The sequence below is a fragment of the Bipolaris oryzae genome (genome assembly GCF_000523455.1).
Source record: "Bipolaris oryzae ATCC 44560 unplaced genomic scaffold scaffold_27, whole genome shotgun sequence".
Taxonomy (NCBI): domain Eukaryota; kingdom Fungi; phylum Ascomycota; class Dothideomycetes; order Pleosporales; family Pleosporaceae; genus Bipolaris; species Bipolaris oryzae.
In genome coordinates, this window is record NW_006911303.1 from 186,360 (window position 1) to 204,848 (window position 18,489).

Here is an 18,489-nt window from a genome sequence, read left to right on the forward strand (position 1 = left end):
ACACATCTCAGTTCCAGTCCCAACATCGGCATATCTACGGGAATGAACAAGGACGCAATCTCCCTGCCAGTGACCCACAGCAACAGTAACTTTGTACCTAAGATCGTCGCCGTCCAGCTCCTGCAGGGCGCTCGCCGACCAAAGGATCTGCGCTGTAAAACATGGGACCAACACGGAATGCCTTACAGACGGGCTGTATGTAATACGAGCACAATCACACCCGCTGCCCGGGCGGCAGAGGCGTGCTCTTGCACGTGAAGCGGACCGACTCTTTGCAAGGGGCGGCGGTCCCAGAACCGTTCTTTTAGTCGACCAAAGCAAGAACCGTCGAGACACACCAGCATACCACTCACACATAGGATATTATGAGAAGCAACCAGATGGCACGATCGACCTCGATCGATCACCGCCATCTCCCAGGTGTTCCCGGAGCGTACGCGCTGACCAACGGCACAGCCAGCCAGCCATCCAGCGGGGTCATACGTTGCATTTACTGACGTATGTACAAGTTGCATATATCCCTTGCACTATGCTATAATCATGCCACCACGCACTCACCGACGGGGGCAGCCCGATACTACTACCATCTACAATTGGAATGCCAAAGCCGATCGCAGGCACCCCTCGCCAAAGCCGTTGTACAATCGTGGGGGTTCCCATCACTTTTACGCGCCATCCATCCAACAAAGCGGGTAACGGTAACTCCAACTAAGGCTGGGCACACAAGCCCCTAACTGTGTACTAGCAAGCTACTTAGGGTTTCTTGGGACAACAAGGCTTGTTGATCGTCGTCCCCCCCCCTCCGGGCCCCATCGTCGCCTGCGGGTTGACCCACCACCCACAAAACGCTGCCAAGGTACCTAACCAACCACGAGAGCGCATTTCATGTCGTTTTCGCATTGCCCTTGCCCTCCCTAACCTGTTTTTGGGAGTTGTTCGCGGCAGGTTGACGATTTACGGGAACAGTTGTTGTTTGCCCTGCATGCTCGGGAGTTTTCTTTTTGTCTGTGCGGTGTGCTACTACTACTTTGCTTGATGACGCTTGGCCGCTGCCCGTTGCTGGCACATCCCTGGAAAAGTTACCACGGCGGCGGAGGCGGCGGAGGATGAGCGCACAAGTTGCTTGCAAAGAGACACATGTCAAAATCCTGTTGTTCGGTATGCGGATTCCTTTTTTTTTAGAAGGATGGCGTTTTTTTAGAGGAGCTGAATACGATGTATGTGTGTGTGTGTGGATGCGCGTATGTGCGTACATCATGTACACATTGTAGTCCACAAAAGGCAAGCCACGACGAGATCCTTCAACCGGGGCAACCCTCTCGAAGTAGCAAGCCGTAGTCACAAGGAACTCCAGTCTTACGCAGATAGCACTGATGATACCAGAAAAAATCCTAGAAAATGGAAAATCGCGCAAGCTTGGAGTTTTAGGCGGGAGGAGGGATGGAGGGGGGAAGCTTAGTCTGCCGTTTAAGAGTGTGGCTATGGCGGGCATTCGAAAATCGCTCATGGCTAACCACCAAGAGTTTGGACTCGACCATCTTACCGGAGTAGCAACGATGCCGTGGCATTCGCTGCCGTGGAAAATGTGACAGTCGCCTGTAAACTAGGCACGCCCCTGCTCCGCTTCTTTCGCTCCTTTTTCTCTCTCTATTCTATCAAATGTGGTGAGGTATTTGTGCGTCCAATCGCGCCGAGCGGGCCCCAGGGAAACAGGCCCTTCAAGCATGTCATCTGCGGTTGCTGGTATGCGGGCTATGCCTTGCTTGGAGCTTGTAATCATACAGGCGGACTTCGAAACAAGGACAAGGACAAGACAAGCGCTCGTTGCGATTCTGGGGCCTGTTTTTACCTTTTGGGGGCACCCCCCCACGGCGGAATACTAGTAGTAGTAGGATCAGAAAAGAGAAGGGTAAGCTATCCCGATGCTGGGTTGGTTTGGTTGTTTGCATCACATATAAAATAAGCTCTTTCACATAATTGACCGAGAAGCCGTTACTTTTGAACTGAACGCGTTTCCCATTCTCTCTTCTCCTTCACCTCTTCAATTGTCCTTACTCTGAGAGCCGAAACCTGTTTTTTTTTTCAAAAAAAACCCCCAAAACCGCGCTCTCACTCCCCTTCTACATGGACAACGAAGAGAAAGGAATCCCCCGTGTTCGCTTTGGGGAACTCAATCTCCCCGCCGAGGCAGATGGATACGTGACACACGACCGGCGCCATGAGCGGCCGTTGTCGAGACGCTCCAGTGTGGGCAGCATGTCTATTCGCAGCGCTGGCGGAGCCCGTACGGTTCAGCCAGAGACTGCTCTGCCCATCGCCTACCGCACACTGTCTATTGAGGTTGATGAGCGTCAACTTGAGAAGCAAGCCGAGACAAAAAAGGCAAAGGAGAAAGCAGCAATTGGTGATTAAGCCTTGTTTTTATTTGTCTTGCGATATGATGTACTGATCCTGGATTGCAGATGTGGCGGGCCTGGAATGGCACACGCTTGCTGTCCCCGACCTGTGTCAGCGTCTGTCTGTCAACACTGAGTGCGGTCTCTCCGACGACGACGTCAAGCGGCTCAGGAACCAGTATGGCCTGAACAAGATTACTCCCCCTCCTTCTGGACTCGTGGGCAAGCTGATCGGATACTTCTTTGGTGGTTTTGGAAGTATCCTGATCGTTGCTGGTATCCTGGTATTCGTCTCCTGGAAACCACTGGGTGATCCCCCAGCGACCGCTAACCTGGCGCTTGCCTGTGTGCTGATTGCTGTCTGGCTCATCCAGGCGGGATTCAACGCGTGGCAGGATTGGTCGACGAGCAAGGTCATGGCTTCCATTGGCACCATGCTTCCAGATCAGTGTATCGTGGTTCGTGGCGGCTCGCAGACGAGCATCTCAGCTCAGGACTTGGTTCCTGGAGATGTCATCGTCATCAAGCAGGGAAACAAGCTTCCGGCAGATGTTCGTTTTATCGAAGTCTCTGGAGATGCCATGTTTGATCGCGCTATTCTTACGGGTAAGTTGTTGTTGTTGTTCTGCTATGTGTATCTGTGTGACAGAGACTAACCTCCTCGCAGGTGAATCCGAACCAGTCAATGCTACCGTCAATCGAACCGAAGACAATTATCTCGAAACTAACAATATTGGTCTGCAAGGAACGCATTGTGTTTCTGGTAGCTGTATGGGTGTCTGTGTGGCAACTGGTGACGATACGATTTTCGGCCGCATCGCAAAGCTCACTTCGAATCCTACGACTGGCATGACCCCGCTACAAAAGGAGATTTGGCACTTTGTACTTATTATTTCTGCCTTTATCTTCTGCGTTGTGGTTTTTATCATCATTCTCTGGTAAGCTCTTCTGGTTTGTCATTGTATCAAGGATCTATACTTACACAGTTTAGGGCCGCTTGGCTGCGAACAGCGCATCCTAAATGGATTAACGTGCCCCAGCTCATCGTCAGTTGCGTTTCTGCAGCCGTTGCTTGTATGTTTATCCCAGATACCAATTTTTTTGAATACACACTGACTCTGCTTCCTGTCTAGTCATCCCCGAGGGTCTCCCCATCGCGCTCACCACGAGCTTGACCATCGTCGCCAACATGATGCGCAAGAATAAGATTCTCTGCAAGTCCCTCAAGACTGTCGAAACACTGGGCTCCGTCTCCGTCATCTGCTCTGACAAAACCGGTACTTTGACCAAGAACAAGATGGTGGTTACTGATGTGTGTTCTGTGGATAAAACGTACACTGTCGATGCAGCGCTCAGAGAAATGGCCGCGGCTGAGTTCGTAACTAATGGTACAGTACCGAAGCCTGCCGCTATCGACCAGATCCGCATCGTCGGTGGTCTCTGCAACTCTGGTGAATTCGACGCCGCGACCATGCACTTGCCTATTGCTGATCGCAAGATCAACGGCGACGCAACAGACCAAGCTATTCTCCGACTGTCCGAGTCCTTTGGCTCCATCAGCGAGCTCCGGAACCAGTGGAAAAAGACTTTTGAGATTGCCTTCAACAGCAAGAACAAGTTCATGGTTAGAATCATGGTCGCTGCTGATCAGCCCAGCACCAGCAGCGTCGGTACCCTCCTCGTCAAAGGCGCCCCGGATATCCTCCTGCCCCGCTGCGAACTCGCTCTGAACGAACAAGGCGAAGAAGTCGTCATGTCGGATCTCAAACGCCAGTGGATCGAAGGTGTCAAGGACGACTGGTCGCGCCAGGGCAAACGTGTCATTCTTCTCGCACGCAAGCCCACAATTGTCGCGACCTCTGGAGCTCAAGAAAAAGACGTTCTCGCCTCGATCCGCGACGGTCTCACATTTGTAGGCATTGTCGGCATTGTCGACCCTCCTCGTGACGAAATCTCAGACGTTGTGCGTATCCTCCGTGGCGCCTCGATCCGCATCTTCATGGTTACCGGCGACTTCAAACTCACTGCGCAGGCAATTGCTGAGGAATGTGGTATCATTTCCAACTCTGCCATTGTCGATGATATCTCTGCTTTGGATCGCTACGGCAATTCTACTGGCAAGTCGAAGCAGGCGATTGTCTTGAGTGGTTCCGAACTTATTACACTTAACGAGGCTCAGTGGGACCAGCTTTGTGCGTACCAGGAGATTGTGTTTGCAAGGACTACGCCCGAGCAGAAGCTTCGTATCGTCAAGGAGTTCCAGGCCAGAGAGAATGTTGTAGGTATGACAGGCGATGGTGTCAACGACGCTCCCTCGCTCAAAGCTGCTGATATCGGTATCGCTATGGGCGGTGGCTCTGACATTGCCATTGAGGCTTCCGACATGGTTCTTCTTGACTCGTTTGCCGCTGTTGTCGAAGCAGTCAAGTACGGCCGCCTTGTTTTCGACAACCTCAAGAAGACTATTGTGTACTTGCTGCCAGCCGGTAGTTTCAGTGAGCTCTGGCCTGTCGTTACCAACGTTGTCTTCGGCATCCCGCAGATTCTGTCTTCTTTCCTCATGGTAATTAACACATTTCAGAGCTTTTTTTCTCTCAAAGCAGACAAGCTAATGTTTACCAGATCATCATCTGCTGTCTCACCGATTGCGCCGCCGCCGTCACACTCGCATACGAGAAGCCAGAAGCCGACGTCCTGGTCCGCCCTCCCCGCAACATCAAAAAGGACAAACTCGTCAACGCCCGCCTCATTTTCCACGCCTACTTCTTCGTCGGTCTCCTACAATGTTTCCTCGCCTTCACAATGAGTTTCTGGTGGATCGAGCGCAACGGCATTCCCTTCACAGCCATGTGGCTCAAGTTTGGAAACTACGATCCCCAATACAGCCCAGAGCTTATCACCAAACTCACAAACGAGGCGTCCAGTATCTACTTCGTCACTCTAGTCGTCATGTACGTTTTCCCCAGTTCACATTTCAAATTTTCAAGACCAAGAAAAAGCTAACATTGGACGATAAGGCAACTTTTCAATCTCCTCGCAACACGTACCCGCCGCCTCAGCATCTTCCAGCAACCCCCAATTTTCAACAAGGCCACTCAGGTAACGCATCTCCATCCTCATGTATTGTCTTCCTTTGTCCACGAAAACTAACACATACACCGCAGAACCTCTCTCTCTTCCCCGCCATGATCTTCGCCATTGCAGTCGCCTTCATCTTCCTGTACATTCCTTCTCTGCAAAACGTCATCAGCACCACCACCGTCCCCGTCGAGCACTGGTTCCTTCCCGCGGCCTTTGGCGCAGGTCTGCTTCTTCTCGACGAAGCGCGAAAGTACTGCGTGCGTAGTTGGCCCAACGGCTTTCTCGCGAAGATTGCCTGGTAAAAATACCAGCGCGAAAGTTTAAGTTTTAGTTTTTTTTTGTTTGCATGCGAAAACCCGCTTGCGAAAACATTGCGTTTTCAGTTAGATATATATACAAATTCAGGCAGTATTGTGTTGTGAAAGGAAAGCTGAATGATGGTTGGGATGGCGATTAATGGATGTGCTGAATATGATACCCCATTGTCTTGTGAAGGAAAGGGAATTGCTGGTAGGGAGTGAGGGAATAGATTTCAAATGATGAATAAACTTTAAAAAAAATTCAAGAAAGACGCAGTTTCGCTGATGGGGATGGTGCAATTGAAACATGATTGAGATTGAGATGAGATTGAAGAAATAGACAAGCAGGCTGAACATGGCAAATTTTGTATGCATGCGAGCGCTGTGCTACGCTGCAGTGTTCTCATTCCAACTGGAGTTCGCTGTGCTACTTCCCTGCTTATCGTACCTGCATCCGTACTTAATCACCCAAGTACCACATACTTCCGGCAGGCCCATGCTATTCCTTACTACACACATTAATAAGCCCCCCTCTCTTGTTGAAGTGACCAAACCCAATACAGCAACCGGAAAACGGGAGTACCGGATAAACCCTGGGAATAAAATACCATCCAGTTTGGGCTAGCTCTACGCAATACCAGGGGAGCGGTAGGAAAGGAGCCAGATACATATACGTACGTTATGCTGCACGCATATCCCGACCAATCACCGAGCCGAGCATATACTGCTAGGCCGTTTGTCGTCGGAATGGTACCACCTCGAGACCACGAGCTAAGTTGCCTAGTTTACAATTCTTACGATCCCAGACCGTTGCAACAACGCCCGTGGGTCGAAGTCCTGCAGCCTACGAGGCAGCGACTCGCGTAGCCAGTGTCTGCCTACAAAGACACCGCTTGCAAACGCAGCGATAGCCACGAGCCGTAGTATCGTCTTCCGCGCGTGCGGATTAATTTCTCGACCCGTCTCCGCGTCTAGATAGACGAAATCGGTTTTTTTCCAGAAGATGCTGCGGAGCCAGAACATGAATTGCCAGTCTGGATACATCACTGTTGCGGGGGGATTATTAGCTCTTCCACGCCTTCTTCTTCTTTTTTTTTGGCGAAACAAGTGGAGTTACGAAGGCGAAATAGTGCTTACTGTTGTTAAGTCCTGTCTTGCGATCAACAGCCCAGTTCACGCATCCAGTTGACCAGACTAGTTTCTTCGCTGCGGCTTGTGTCCAGCGGGAATCTGCGGCTGCGGCTTCGGGTTTGACCTCGACGGTTGCTGGTGTTGCGGCGAAGAAGCTAGGGACTAATGATTGGGATTGGTAGGATGGTAGGGATTTGATGATGGGGTCGAGAAGGCGGAGGATGAAATTGATTTGGCACTCGGTGCTGTAGATGACGCTGAGATGGCCAGTAACGGTATTTGGACCCATCTATTCAAATTCGTAAGGTGTGAAGTCAGTTGTATGTCTCAGATGCGTTTTTGTACATGTGCTTCTCTTACTTACCAGTATGAAGAAATTAGGGAAATTCGGCACGACGGTGCCGAAGTAGGCTTGAGCGACGCCGCGGGAAGTTTTGTCCCACTGTCTCAATTGTCAGTAATCCTGCCCTCCTACTATCTTCCTCAAACTCGGGATTGTTAGTAGTAGAAAAGTCAACTCACCCATTCCCTCAACCCCACACCCCCCCTCCCCAAAATCTCCATCGGCACTAACATCTGTACCGTCTCAAACCCGGTCGCCAACACAATCGCATCCGCACTAATCTCCCTCCCCTGCCTCGTCACAACCCCCTTTTCCGTAATCCTTTCCACAGCATCATCATATACCAATTCGACATTCTCTCGCCACAGCGTCTTCAGGTACTCTGTATCCAGGACTTTTCTCTTACACCCTACTTCGACATTCGGGATGAGTGCGTCCCAGTACTTCGGCGGCGCCACGCTCTTCACGTATGCGGAGTTTTCCTTAGCGAGGGCCTGGCGGATGTGCTGGCCGGAGGCGATGGAGAAACCGCGGTAGTCGAGTTCTAGATCGATGTAGAATTTTAGGCGGTAGAGGCGCATGGCTAGTGGTACATAGCGCATGATGGCCTTAAAGGTGTTTGAGTAGACGGGGTTCTCGCGGGCTGAGAGGAACTGCGCTTGGCGGCTGAATTGCACGAGGTTGCGGAGTGAGTTGGGGGCGGAGGCGAGGATGGGGACGAATTGGGTGGCGGAGCAGCCGTTTCCTTTGGTGGTTTGTTAGTTTCATACTACTTATAGCTTTTGGATTTGTGATGAAGGGGGAAAAATACCAAGAACAACAACGTCCTTCCCACCCCAATCGAACTCATGATCCCACCTCGCAGAATGGAATAAACGTCCTTTGTACGTCTCTGCGCCTGGGATGTCGCATTCCTTGGGTACAGACAGGGCTCCCACACCCGATACGAGGATCTTCGCCCGCCGGATGGTGCGTTGCTTCGTTTTCAAATCCAAAACTTCGACCTCCCAGATCTTTTCATCCTCATTCCACACAGCTTTTTCCACAGTGGATTGGAATCGGATATGCGGAAGGACATCGTACTGCTCTGCGACCCCTCGGAAATACGCCTGGATTTCGCGTTGGTGCGAGTACTTGCGGGTCCAGTCTGGATTCAGTGCGAAACTGTAGGAGTAGAAGTGTGAGGCGACCTAACTTCTTATCAACAACTTCCTTGTTCCCTATTTTCCCTTTCAAAGAAACCCCCCCCCCCACCCTCCCCTATCAGGCTTTTGAAATGGAAAAAGGGCGGAGGTTTATGGGACGAAACTCACATCACACCCACACCCCGGATACGTATTCACATTCCACGTCCCGCCCACATCCCCGCTCTTCTCCACGATTTCAAAGCTGCGCAGATTGTACATGCGGATGAGTTGAACGGCGAGGCCGAGGCCGCTCATTCCCGCGCCTATGATTACAACGTCCGTATCGAGCGCCATCGCTTTTCTACTCCCTTACAATACCAGACAAAGCTGAAAGCGGTCCAAAAGACGGATGGGGAAAAGAAAAGAAATGGAAAAAAAATAAACAAGGTTGGGGATGAGGTATATACGGCTTATGTTCTTGAATGGAGGTTGAATGCTAGATTGAGGTTGTATGACAAGCTATCTATCTCAGTCTATCTATCCATGTATCCCCCTCACTTATCTAAGCTCATCGGTCCCCCGACTCCCAACCAAACTTGCAGGCTTGCACTACCCATCCACGCACGCCATACGTGCAGATGCTACCTAACCGTCTACTCCTCTTCACGGCACTACTTCTGCTCTTAGTCGTCGCGACTCCCATCGTTTTTCGGCAGGTTTGCCGAGTTGTTGCGGAATGAGAACATGTTGTAAGTGGGCCAATTAGGTGTGGCGGGTATGACGAGTTGTGTGGGGACCCCGCTAGTTTAGGTACACGCGTGTAGAGTGGTTCAGTGTGGTTCGGGGTTGTTCGGAGTTGTTTGTTTTGGGTATTCCGGTGGTAGGCGTGGGGGGGGGTTCGGTTTGCGCGCGTGGGGGAAACGGGGGTAGGCTCGTAAAAGGGACTAGGATGGGGAGTGTGAGGGTTGCGTGGGCGGATGGTCGCGGGTGTTGAGGGTTATTTGGTTTGCTTGGAAATTGGGGTTTTGTATATGGATAGTGATTTCATTGAGGATTGTTGTTTTTTGAATCTAGTAATATGACGTCGGTGTAGATGGCCTAAATCTTATGAAGTCCGTCCAATAGATGCCCCGATTTTTTTTGTCATATGTTCGCTCATAGCTCACTTGTATTCGTTTCGTCTTCATTAGGAATTCTACCTGTTCCTGCCATAAACCCCGGTGTAAGTGGCGTATCAGAGAGAAAATCTTCATCGGTATCGAAGTCTGCATACTCGATATCCTGTAGACTTCCTCCTCGCTTCTCCGTCAACGCACTCGCATCAGTGGTATCATTATCTCCTTGCTCAGCTGTTGAAGGCCCAACTGCATGCCGCCGGTTTGGCGACATTTGTCGCAGCGCTGAACGCGTACTGGGTGATGTTCTGCTCGAGGCGGATTTAGAGACTGAATTGGGCTTCTGAGCGTATGGCGTGAGCATGGTGGGAACTTTGAAAGCTGGCCGTGGTTTCAAGCGTTTGGGTGCTGGGATATTCGCTTTCAAAGATGACTCGAAAGACACCTCAGCAGTATCTTCTGTAGTTGAATCTGCCATCGGCGTGGTATCCTCGGGTACAATGAAGGCGGACTTGCGTCGCCGTTGAGTTCTCGGCTCGCGTGCAGTGGTCGCGGCAACGTCCTTGTAGGATCGAGACGCGGAGCGAATAGCTAGTGGTTGTTGGGATGAGACACCAAAATGTGCCAACACGTTCTTGTGGATGGCTCTGCGCTCCTCAAGTTCATCTTCTTGCTCTTTGCAAAAGTCTTCGAGCTCTTGAATTCTAGACTCTAGGTGTGGAATGATTTCTTGGAGCTGCTCAATCTGTTGACGCGACTTTTCGTGATCATGCTCTTCTTGCTGGTAATCCTCCAGAGCGTTCTGAAGTTGGTCTTCGAGAATCTTACACACATGCTCGGCTTTCTGATTGAGTGCCTCGATATCGCTGTTATGCTGAGCTGCTAGATCTTTGATCTTGGCTTCCGACGTCTCTTGGAGCTCTCGTTGCATGCTTTGCAGTGTATCCAAATTTTTCAAGGCCTTCTCCAACTCAGCTTCCTTCTCTTCTAGAAGGCGGTGGTATTCCGATACTCGTGTCTCAAGACGTGCAACGCCGTCGTTCTGGTGAGCAGCGTTTGATCTTTCATGTTGAAGTGTTTCTTCCGTATCCTGACAGCGACGTTGGAGATTTTCATATTCCTTGGCAAGTGTATTGTGGTCCTTCTCCCGTTGAGCTTCGGACTGTCTTAGCTCACTGATAGTGTCGTTCAGCTGCTGTATCTGGAAATCATGGGCGCGGTTATCCTCCTTATATTGAAGAATACTCGACTGAAGTGCGAGTTCCTTTGCGCCAAAACTCTCCTGAGCAGCCTTGAGCGCTTCGTTCGCGTCCGATTTTGACTCTTCGAGGAGTGTCTCTAACTCTCTAGCCCGAGACTGTGCTCGTTCCTTTTCTTGGGTAACGGTGGCATTCTCCTCCCGTAGGCGGCCTTGTTCTTCTCTCAGGTCCTCCAGCTCCTTTTCTAAGCCTTCTAGTTGATCGACAGAGTCTTCGTTTTGTATCCTTAGTGACTCAACTTCATCACTTAAGGAGCGAATTTGCTCCTCAAGTTCGGTTGATTTTTCTTTCTCCCTACGTAGCGGTTCTTCGACCGTATTACAGCGCGTTTCGAGGTCAGTGCAAATCTGTGCTACTGAACGTAAGATGGCGTCTCTCTGATACTTGCCTTGGCTCTGCAGTTCCGAATCAAGGCGTGTACTCCAGTCTTCCAAATGCTGACCAGTATTTTGTGTATTTGCAGCTTGGAAGAGTGATATGGGTGTATTCTTTGGCGTCTCAGAAGCATATGGGCAGGCGCCCGTTACAGGTGCCAGATTCTGTTGTGCTTTCACAAGGGCCATTGTGAGAGTATGAGGTAATTTCGGCTCTCCTGGCTCGGCGGCGAGAACTATGGTGATTAAAGAAGCAAGGGTAGCAGCGATGAGCTGTCGATGAATCGATGCTACATGGGTGCAGACGGCTTGATGATTTGGGTCGAGCCGCACAAGACGCCAGATCTTATCTTGCAAGGTCTTCGACGACAGACCGCGAAGTACGTTGCCTCGTGATGTAGAAAAAGACAGGGTGGCAGTGGTGAGTTCATCTACGAAACTGACAAGATTGGACATGTGCCTAGGGCTTGGTTGTTCAGCACATGCATCTAAGACACCGGAAAATAGTGCTTGGATATCTGGAATATATGCCTGTCTCAATCAGTTGAGTGGTCTACAGTGGTTTCAAATGTGCTTACCGCAAATTTAGGAAGTGATACTGATAGCAGCTCAGAAACGCCGGCTGGCTCTGCTATACAGACAGCATCAAAGACACATGATGCGTACCGCGGCACTATACTTTGGGATGGTTTCTTTGAGCCAGAAAGCTGGCCAAAGAAAGACAGGGCCTCCAACTGAACGGTCGGGCTAGAAGCCGACTCTTCTATCCTCGAACGGCATTTATCAAAAAGCAACGCCCCCTTTTCATGCTTGAGCCAACTATCTCTGATGTTTATGTCGATGCATTGCATGGTTCTAGAGGCAATACGCAAGCCTTCAATTACCTCGTCGTCGTCGTCGACGGAGGCTTTGAGGAGCCACAGGATATTCAAGCACGTCATCTGTATATTCTTGTACAAGTCCTTGGTAGAGCCAAATAGCTTTTGACCGGATGGTGTTACCCATTGCTGCATTAGCGTCTGGGTAGAGACAGGCTCATGACTTGTGTCGGAAGCGTGGGCGGGCCGGACGCCTTCTGGATGCTCGACGATAATGACTATGCCACACAGCCACAACAGTAGCATGGCCGACTCGCCAGATACATTGTTTTGCAAGATGCGGCAAAGCTCGGTATCAAAGCGTCGTCTGGCAGCACTAGGAAGGAGACGATGGAGCTGGGCACATGCCCCATTGAGCATACGATATACCGACTTCAAGGCATCGGAATTGGGGTTCTGTGAAGCCTTTTCAAAGACGTGGAGCAGAAAGCTCTGTGCGGCGGCAGGTAAGGGAATTGCCTCTGGCAAAGGGTATGACAGAAGTAGCACACATAGTTCTCCGAGCTGGGGGTGGGTTAGGGGGAGGGGATGGTGGCAAAGTCTGTACTACTTACGTCGTTGAAGTCTTGCTTGGAGGAAACGGCCCTCTCCAACAGACCGTTTAACAGGCCCGGGTAGCGGATCAATAGTTGGTCACGGAACTCGGGTGCGTGGCCTGCATAGGGGTAGGCAGTCAGCCGATGTGGTAACAAGAGGCGGTCAAAAGCTTACACAGACGATGCAGGACACGCAGCGTGTAAGCCGTCAGCGACAAGGCATCGCGGACGATTTTGGCCAAGGCGGTCAGGGCGCATGGAGAACGGTGATGGATAGAAGCGCGGATGGTGGGTAGGTCGGCACGCACGAGGAGGTGGGACAGAGGCTGTGTGTGAGATGTTGGTCAGACAATCAATCAAGCGTGGTGGTGGAATGTAAAAGCGACGAGTCATGTGGGTGGATGGTGCAATACGGCAATGCTAAGTAATACAGGACTTACAGAGAGCGAGGGAGGATATGGACATTGGATGATCCTCGTCAGTTCCGCATTGAGCTGTGCGCTCAAGTCTGCCGTGGGGGCCCCGTCTGGCATGGTTGGCCTCGGCTTTCAAGGTTGCAACTAATAGTGTAGTGCGTATGTATCAAGGTAGTAGTGGGTTGGTCTGGTTCCCGTGCAAAGTGTGCAGCGCGTCGGATCATCGCCTATACGCGATCTTGTTTGGCGCTCTCGCGTTCCTCCGACAACCGCGCCAGCCAATCTTTGTGCCCTGTAGTTGTATAGGCGTGTGTACACTATACGCATGTGGTATGTAGTGAATGTATGTACAGACATGGGCCGCCAACATTTCCCCGCCTTGCACCGCCGCCTGCACCGCATGCTTGTTTGCTTTTTTGGGCAGTGCCTGGACGCCTGATTGACGTTGCGCGATGCTGTTGCGTCACGGCTGCTCGGATGCGCCATCAACGTCTGTCTGGTCTGGTCTGGTCTGGTCTTGTCTTGTCTTGTCGGAATCCTCCTGGCCATGGCCGGCGAGCAAAGGCCGACTGGAGCGGCTCTTGACGGCGGCGTGGCATGTCGCTGTGGATGCAAACGGCCCCCACTGCTGAGGTAATTGGATGACGGCCATCCAATCCACGCTATCCACGCCCTCTTGCTCGCCATCCAGATCCCCCCCGGGCCTTTGCTTTCCATCCCGACCGTTGCTGCTGCTGCTGCTGAGCCTCATACATGTCATGTCTGTGTATCCATGTGGCGGCCGCCACGCTTCCAGGCACATACATCTCTCCGGCCAGCTGGCCCATAAATCCACGTTATGTTCGTCTGGAATGGAAAAAAACAAAAAATAAACCCGGCCCTGTTCCCATCTGCATCTGCTTGCGACCCTAGCCGGCGCCTCGTCACGCGACCGACGACGCCTTGACTGTCATCCATCATCAGTCGCCACGCTGCATATCCATACAGTAGCATACCACCGCCTCTGTCTGCCGTTGCCGCCCTGGCCTTCCCCGCAATTGCCTCGCCGGCTTCCAAGTGCAAGCCCCCTTGCAGCTGATCACGCTCAACCGGCTTCATTTGCTGCTGCACATCGGTAACCCAGTCAGCCTCCCACGCGCCCCATGCCTCTTCTCCTCCATCAACCACACTATGTGGTCTTGCGGCCTCGCCCGTGCGTTGGCCCATGACGCCCAAGGCCTTGCCCAAAACAATAATGGCGCCGTACGCCTGTACCTTGAATCATCTTCTTTCCGCTTTTGCTCTCCTTGTCCTCTACCCGTGAGCCCCATAAAATGCTTAGTGCTGCCATCCATTCCTCTAGCTCGCAAATCGCGCATGGACCCATAGTCTTCGTCACTGAAGCCTGCCTCGACCTGTAGTCTGGCCAGGTAGATCAACTTCCTCTTTCTTTCTTTCTTTCCTTCTTCTTTTTTTCTTACTTTCACATTTCTCTCTTTGCCTCTCTTTTTTAACCATGTTTTGGCAAGCAGCAGCGCGAGTCAGACACACAGTCTCGCCTTTGCTCAGGCGAGCAGGCACTCGGGCACGAAGCGGAGCCGACCGAACCTTCACATCCCACGCCAACCAACGACCCTTCTGGAACTCTGGGCGAGCTTTGCTCTTCTCTGCCGTCACTGGCACAACCACCTACTTTTACGGCGCCAATGACGAACCCCACCGCATCCAAATGCCATGGCTCAAGTCCACTGGTCCCCAGTACGCAAACAAGCACGAGATGGAAAAGGTGGGTTTATCAGAGACTATATGTTTGCACGTCATCCATGCTCATCAGTCTAGGCCATCACTGAGCTGAGGGAATTGCTGGGAGAGGAAGTAATCAGCACCGACGATGAAGATTTGCACAGACACGGCTACTCGGAATGGTCTTCGATTAACATTGACCAGCTCCCAGTCGCCGTGGCATACCCAAAGTCGACTGAAGAGTGCTCGGCCATTGCCAAAATCTGCTTCAAGTACAGGATACCAATGAGTACGCACACCATGCTTTCTCCAACCTTACCCACTAATACCGCAAAGTTCCCTACTCTGGTGGATCAAGCTTGGAGGCAAATTTCTCGGCTCCCTTTGGAGGCATGAGCATCGACTTTGCCTTTATGGATCGAATCATTGCCTTGCACGAGGACGAGTGAGTCGGCAATGCCTTGCACCTAGAGCGAGGGCACTGCTGACTAAACCTATAGCATGGACGTCGTCGTTCAGCCTTCTGTACCCTGGATGAGTCTCAACGATCAGATAAAAGAGTCTGGTCTCTTTTTCCCTGTTGACCCCGGTCCATCGGTATGCATACACCTGTCACTTGATTGTGCACCACATGGCCACCCAACTTTTATTAACAAACGTGTCAGGCCCGAATTGGAGGCATGGTAGGCACCAGCTGCAGGTAGGTGCGGCTATCTACGCTGCACGGATATTGCAACTAATCATCGCAGCGGAACTAACGCTGTGCGATACGGAACCATGAAGGATTGGGTCATCAACCTGACCGTGGTGCTGGCTGACGGCACCGTCATCAAAACCAGACAGCGGCCCCGGTATGCATATTCCCACGTATTGGCTTCATAGCATCATTAATGGTTTTCTAGAAAATCATCTGCTGGCTACAACTTGACAAACCTCTTCATTGGGTCCGAAGGTACCCTCGGCATCGTCACGGAAGTGACTCTCAAGCTAGCTGTCATACCCCAAGAGACTAGTGTTGCAGTCGTGACCTTTCCTACAATACGCGATGCTGCAGCTGCAGCCTCTAAAGTACTGCGGGCCGGGGTCCCTGTAGCCGCCATGGAGATCATGGATGATGTGCAAATGGGCGTCATCAACAAAGCGGGTGCGACGACAAAAAAATGGAAGGAATTACCGACCATGTTCTTCAAGTAGGTTTCCCCGATAAATTGGATCTTGTGAAGCTAGAACTAACTGCTCCAAACAGGTTCTCGGGAACAAAGGCAGGGGTATGTTCAGCCCTACAGCCGCGCATTTACCCAGAACGTAACTGACTGCATACTAGGTACAGGAAAATATCGAGCTTGTAAAGGCTATCGCAAAAGCCAATAAGAGCGGTGATTTCGAATTTGCCACGGATGCCGAGGAGCAGAAAACCCTTTGGTCGGCTCGCAAAGAGTCACTTTGGAGCATGATGGCGCTCCGTCGCGAAGGCGATGAGGTTTGGTCAACAGATGTCGCGGTCCCCATTTCCCGGCTCCCTGACATTATAGGTACGACCCTGCAATAGCACTTTCGCTCAAACTTCTTCTTAATTTCCTGTCTAACCCTAATACTACTACAGAAATCTCCAAGAAAGAAATGGACGACCTTGGCCTTTTTGCGAGTATCCTTGGTCACATTGGAGATGGAAACTTTCACGAAAGCATCATGTACAACAGCAAAGACCCCAAAGAGCGAGCTGCCGTTGAAAAGTGTGTTCATGACATGGTCGACCGGGCGCTCGAGATGGAAGGTACCTGCACCGGCGAGCATGGTATCGGACTCGGAAAAAAGGCATCGTTGCAGAAAGAACTTGGTGTTGATACCATCAACGTAATGAGATGTATCAAGGGTGCATTAGACCCTTACTGGCTCATGAACCCAGGAAAAATCATGGACGCTCAGGCATAGCTAATGCCGCCACTTGGCTTCTTTTTCTTTTTCGTTCAAAAGCTGATATTATGCATTGGGAGGGTTGTCTGACCATCTGCACTGCATCTGCTGGGAGGGAATGCATAGATCTCGTCGATTGATCTTCTTTAGAAAATGTTTTTAGTAATGAAAAGTTTACGTTCTACAGATTTGATGAAAAGTGACCTAAATTGCCATAGCTGACAAGGCGAGCGTGGGACCTCCGCGATCGGTGGTCGCGTTTTCCACCCCACCCCCGCGCGTCATAACTTCCCGACTTGAACTTTGGGAACTCGATTGACTCAATCTCATAATTCCACATTCTCTTTTGCCATAACCATGGACGCTGAACATTTTACGTCTCCCAAGAAGGAATTTCCCAAGAAGAAGTGCGGTAAGCATTTGCCACCCGACGAAAACGATTGACTGACTGACTCAATCGCAGGCGTGCTCGGCGCAACTGGCTCTGTCGGCCAACGCTTCATCCTTCTCCTCGCACTCCACCCACATCTCGAGCTACATGCTGTTGGAGCCTCGGAGCGATCTGCTGGCAAGAAGTACAAAGATGCCGTCAAGTGGAAGCAAGCGCTGCCGTATTCGGAGCGCATTGGAGAATTGGTAGTGAAGAAATGCGTACCCGAAGAGTTCAAGGACTGCGACCTAGTCTTCTCTGGACTCGACAGCGATGTTGCGGGAGATGTTGGTAGGTGCGCCGCTTCAAATACCTTGCGCTGGAGCTGAACCTTCATATAGAGATGGCCTTCCTCAAGGCTGAACTTGCCGTTTTCTCAAACGCAAAGAACTACCGCCGCGATCCTCTCGTCCCACTCGTCGTCCCCACCGTAAACCTTCCACATCTCGACGTGATCAAGCACCAGAGGCAGCATCACAAGCTAGAAAAGGGTTTTTTGGTGTGCAACTCAAACTGCGCTGTCATTGGAATAGTGATTCCTTTTGCGGCGTTGCAAGATAAATTTGGCCCCATTAACCAAGTGTCAGTCGTTACAATGCAGGCAGTCTCAGGCGCTGGCTACCCCGGCGTCAGTAGCATGGACATCATTGATAACGTCGTACCCTTTATTTCGGGTGAAGAAGACAAGCTCGAGACTGAGGCCTCCAAAATCCTTGGAAGCGTCAACGAGGGTGTCACTGGTTTCGTGGACCAGCCTATGAAGATCTCCGCCGCATGCAATCGTGTTCCAGTCCTGGATGGACACACTGCATGCGTATCACTACGCTTCGAGCGTCGCCCACCACCCAGCGCAGAAGAGGTCAAGCAGGCAATGCGCGACTATGTCTCGGACGCGCAAAAGCTAGGCTGCCCCTCTGCGCCTAAGAAGGCAATTGCAGTCATGGACGAGCCTGATAGGCCGCAGCCAAGATTAGATAGGGAGACTGACAGAGGATACACTGTCAGTGTAGGCAGAATACGCGAGGATGAGTCTGGTATTTTCGATATCAAGTTTGTTGCACTAAGTCACAACAGTAAGTTGGAAACTATGATCAAGACATAAAAACGGTGCTAACTATTCGCAGCGGTTATCGGGGCGGCAGGTTCTTCCATCCTTAATGCCGAGGCCGCGGTGCTGAAGGGATACGCGTAAAATGCGACACTGAAGAAAAAATGTGGATAGCATTGAATTTGAATAAAAAATTCAGAGCCAAAATTCACCAGACTTGAATACACTGGCGTGTTGTGACGGACTGATCAGTGATGTCTAGACAATGGCTGTGCAGACCTGAACGTGAGATTGAAGGAAGCAAAACACTTCCATACGGCTCAATCTCAGTCACTGCATTTTGCAACTTCAATATACCTCACTGGACATGCCAATTATCTATTTGCGAGGATGATCCACACCGAGGCGCTAGTCTTGGCG

General features: G+C 51.2%; 7 protein-coding genes across 7 annotated transcripts; 3 read left to right on the forward strand and 4 right to left on the reverse strand.

The window, feature by feature from the left end:
* Nucleotides 1-883: 883 nt before the first annotated feature.
* COCMIDRAFT_24141 (uncharacterized protein) lies at nt 884-1,507 on the reverse strand (the record flags this gene model as incomplete). The annotated part of the gene is made up of 1 exon (XM_007687212.1): nt 884-1,507. One exon carries the CDS (start codon nt 1,505-1,507, stop codon nt 884-886), a length of 624 nt encoding a protein of 207 aa, XP_007685402.1.
* A 617-nt stretch (nt 1,508-2,124) lies between these two features.
* COCMIDRAFT_88396 (uncharacterized protein) lies at nt 2,125-5,779 on the forward strand (the record flags this gene model as incomplete). The annotated part of the gene is made up of 8 exons (XM_007687264.1): nt 2,125-2,404; nt 2,463-3,002; nt 3,064-3,334; nt 3,388-3,470; nt 3,530-4,959; nt 5,019-5,347; nt 5,414-5,495; nt 5,561-5,779. The coding sequence occupies 8 exons, from the start codon at nt 2,125-2,127 to the stop codon at nt 5,777-5,779; spliced, it is 3,234 nt and encodes a 1,077-aa protein (XP_007685454.1).
* A 777-nt stretch (nt 5,780-6,556) lies between these two features.
* Nucleotides 6,557-8,731, reverse strand: COCMIDRAFT_88260 (uncharacterized protein; the record flags this gene model as incomplete). Its single annotated transcript, XM_007687265.1, has 6 exons — nt 6,557-6,822; nt 6,914-7,196; nt 7,272-7,349; nt 7,430-7,995; nt 8,062-8,440; nt 8,564-8,731. 6 exons carry the CDS (start codon nt 8,729-8,731, stop codon nt 6,557-6,559), a joined length of 1,740 nt encoding a protein of 579 aa, XP_007685455.1.
* A 716-nt stretch (nt 8,732-9,447) lies between these two features.
* Nucleotides 9,448-9,856, reverse strand: COCMIDRAFT_34483 (uncharacterized protein; the record flags this gene model as incomplete). The annotated part of the gene is made up of 2 exons (XM_007687223.1): nt 9,448-9,658; nt 9,690-9,856. The coding sequence occupies 2 exons, from the start codon at nt 9,854-9,856 to the stop codon at nt 9,448-9,450; spliced, it is 378 nt and encodes a 125-aa protein (XP_007685413.1).
* A 3,562-nt stretch (nt 9,857-13,418) lies between these two features.
* COCMIDRAFT_34485 (uncharacterized protein) lies at nt 13,419-14,161 on the reverse strand (the record flags this gene model as incomplete). The annotated part of the gene is made up of 2 exons (XM_007687224.1): nt 13,419-13,701; nt 13,830-14,161. 2 exons carry the CDS (start codon nt 14,159-14,161, stop codon nt 13,419-13,421), a joined length of 615 nt encoding a protein of 204 aa, XP_007685414.1.
* A 289-nt stretch (nt 14,162-14,450) lies between these two features.
* On the forward strand, nt 14,451-16,609 carry COCMIDRAFT_88442 (uncharacterized protein; the record flags this gene model as incomplete). Its single annotated transcript, XM_007687266.1, has 10 exons — nt 14,451-14,720; nt 14,774-14,966; nt 15,014-15,122; nt 15,178-15,274; nt 15,343-15,377; nt 15,427-15,528; nt 15,580-15,867; nt 15,924-15,945; nt 16,002-16,209; nt 16,281-16,609. 10 exons carry the CDS (start codon nt 14,451-14,453, stop codon nt 16,607-16,609), a joined length of 1,653 nt encoding a protein of 550 aa, XP_007685456.1.
* A 339-nt stretch (nt 16,610-16,948) lies between these two features.
* On the forward strand, nt 16,949-18,213 carry COCMIDRAFT_88453 (uncharacterized protein; the record flags this gene model as incomplete). Its single annotated transcript, XM_007687267.1, has 4 exons — nt 16,949-17,003; nt 17,055-17,312; nt 17,363-18,094; nt 18,146-18,213. The coding sequence occupies 4 exons, from the start codon at nt 16,949-16,951 to the stop codon at nt 18,211-18,213; spliced, it is 1,113 nt and encodes a 370-aa protein (XP_007685457.1).
* Nucleotides 18,214-18,489: the final 276 nt, after the last annotated feature.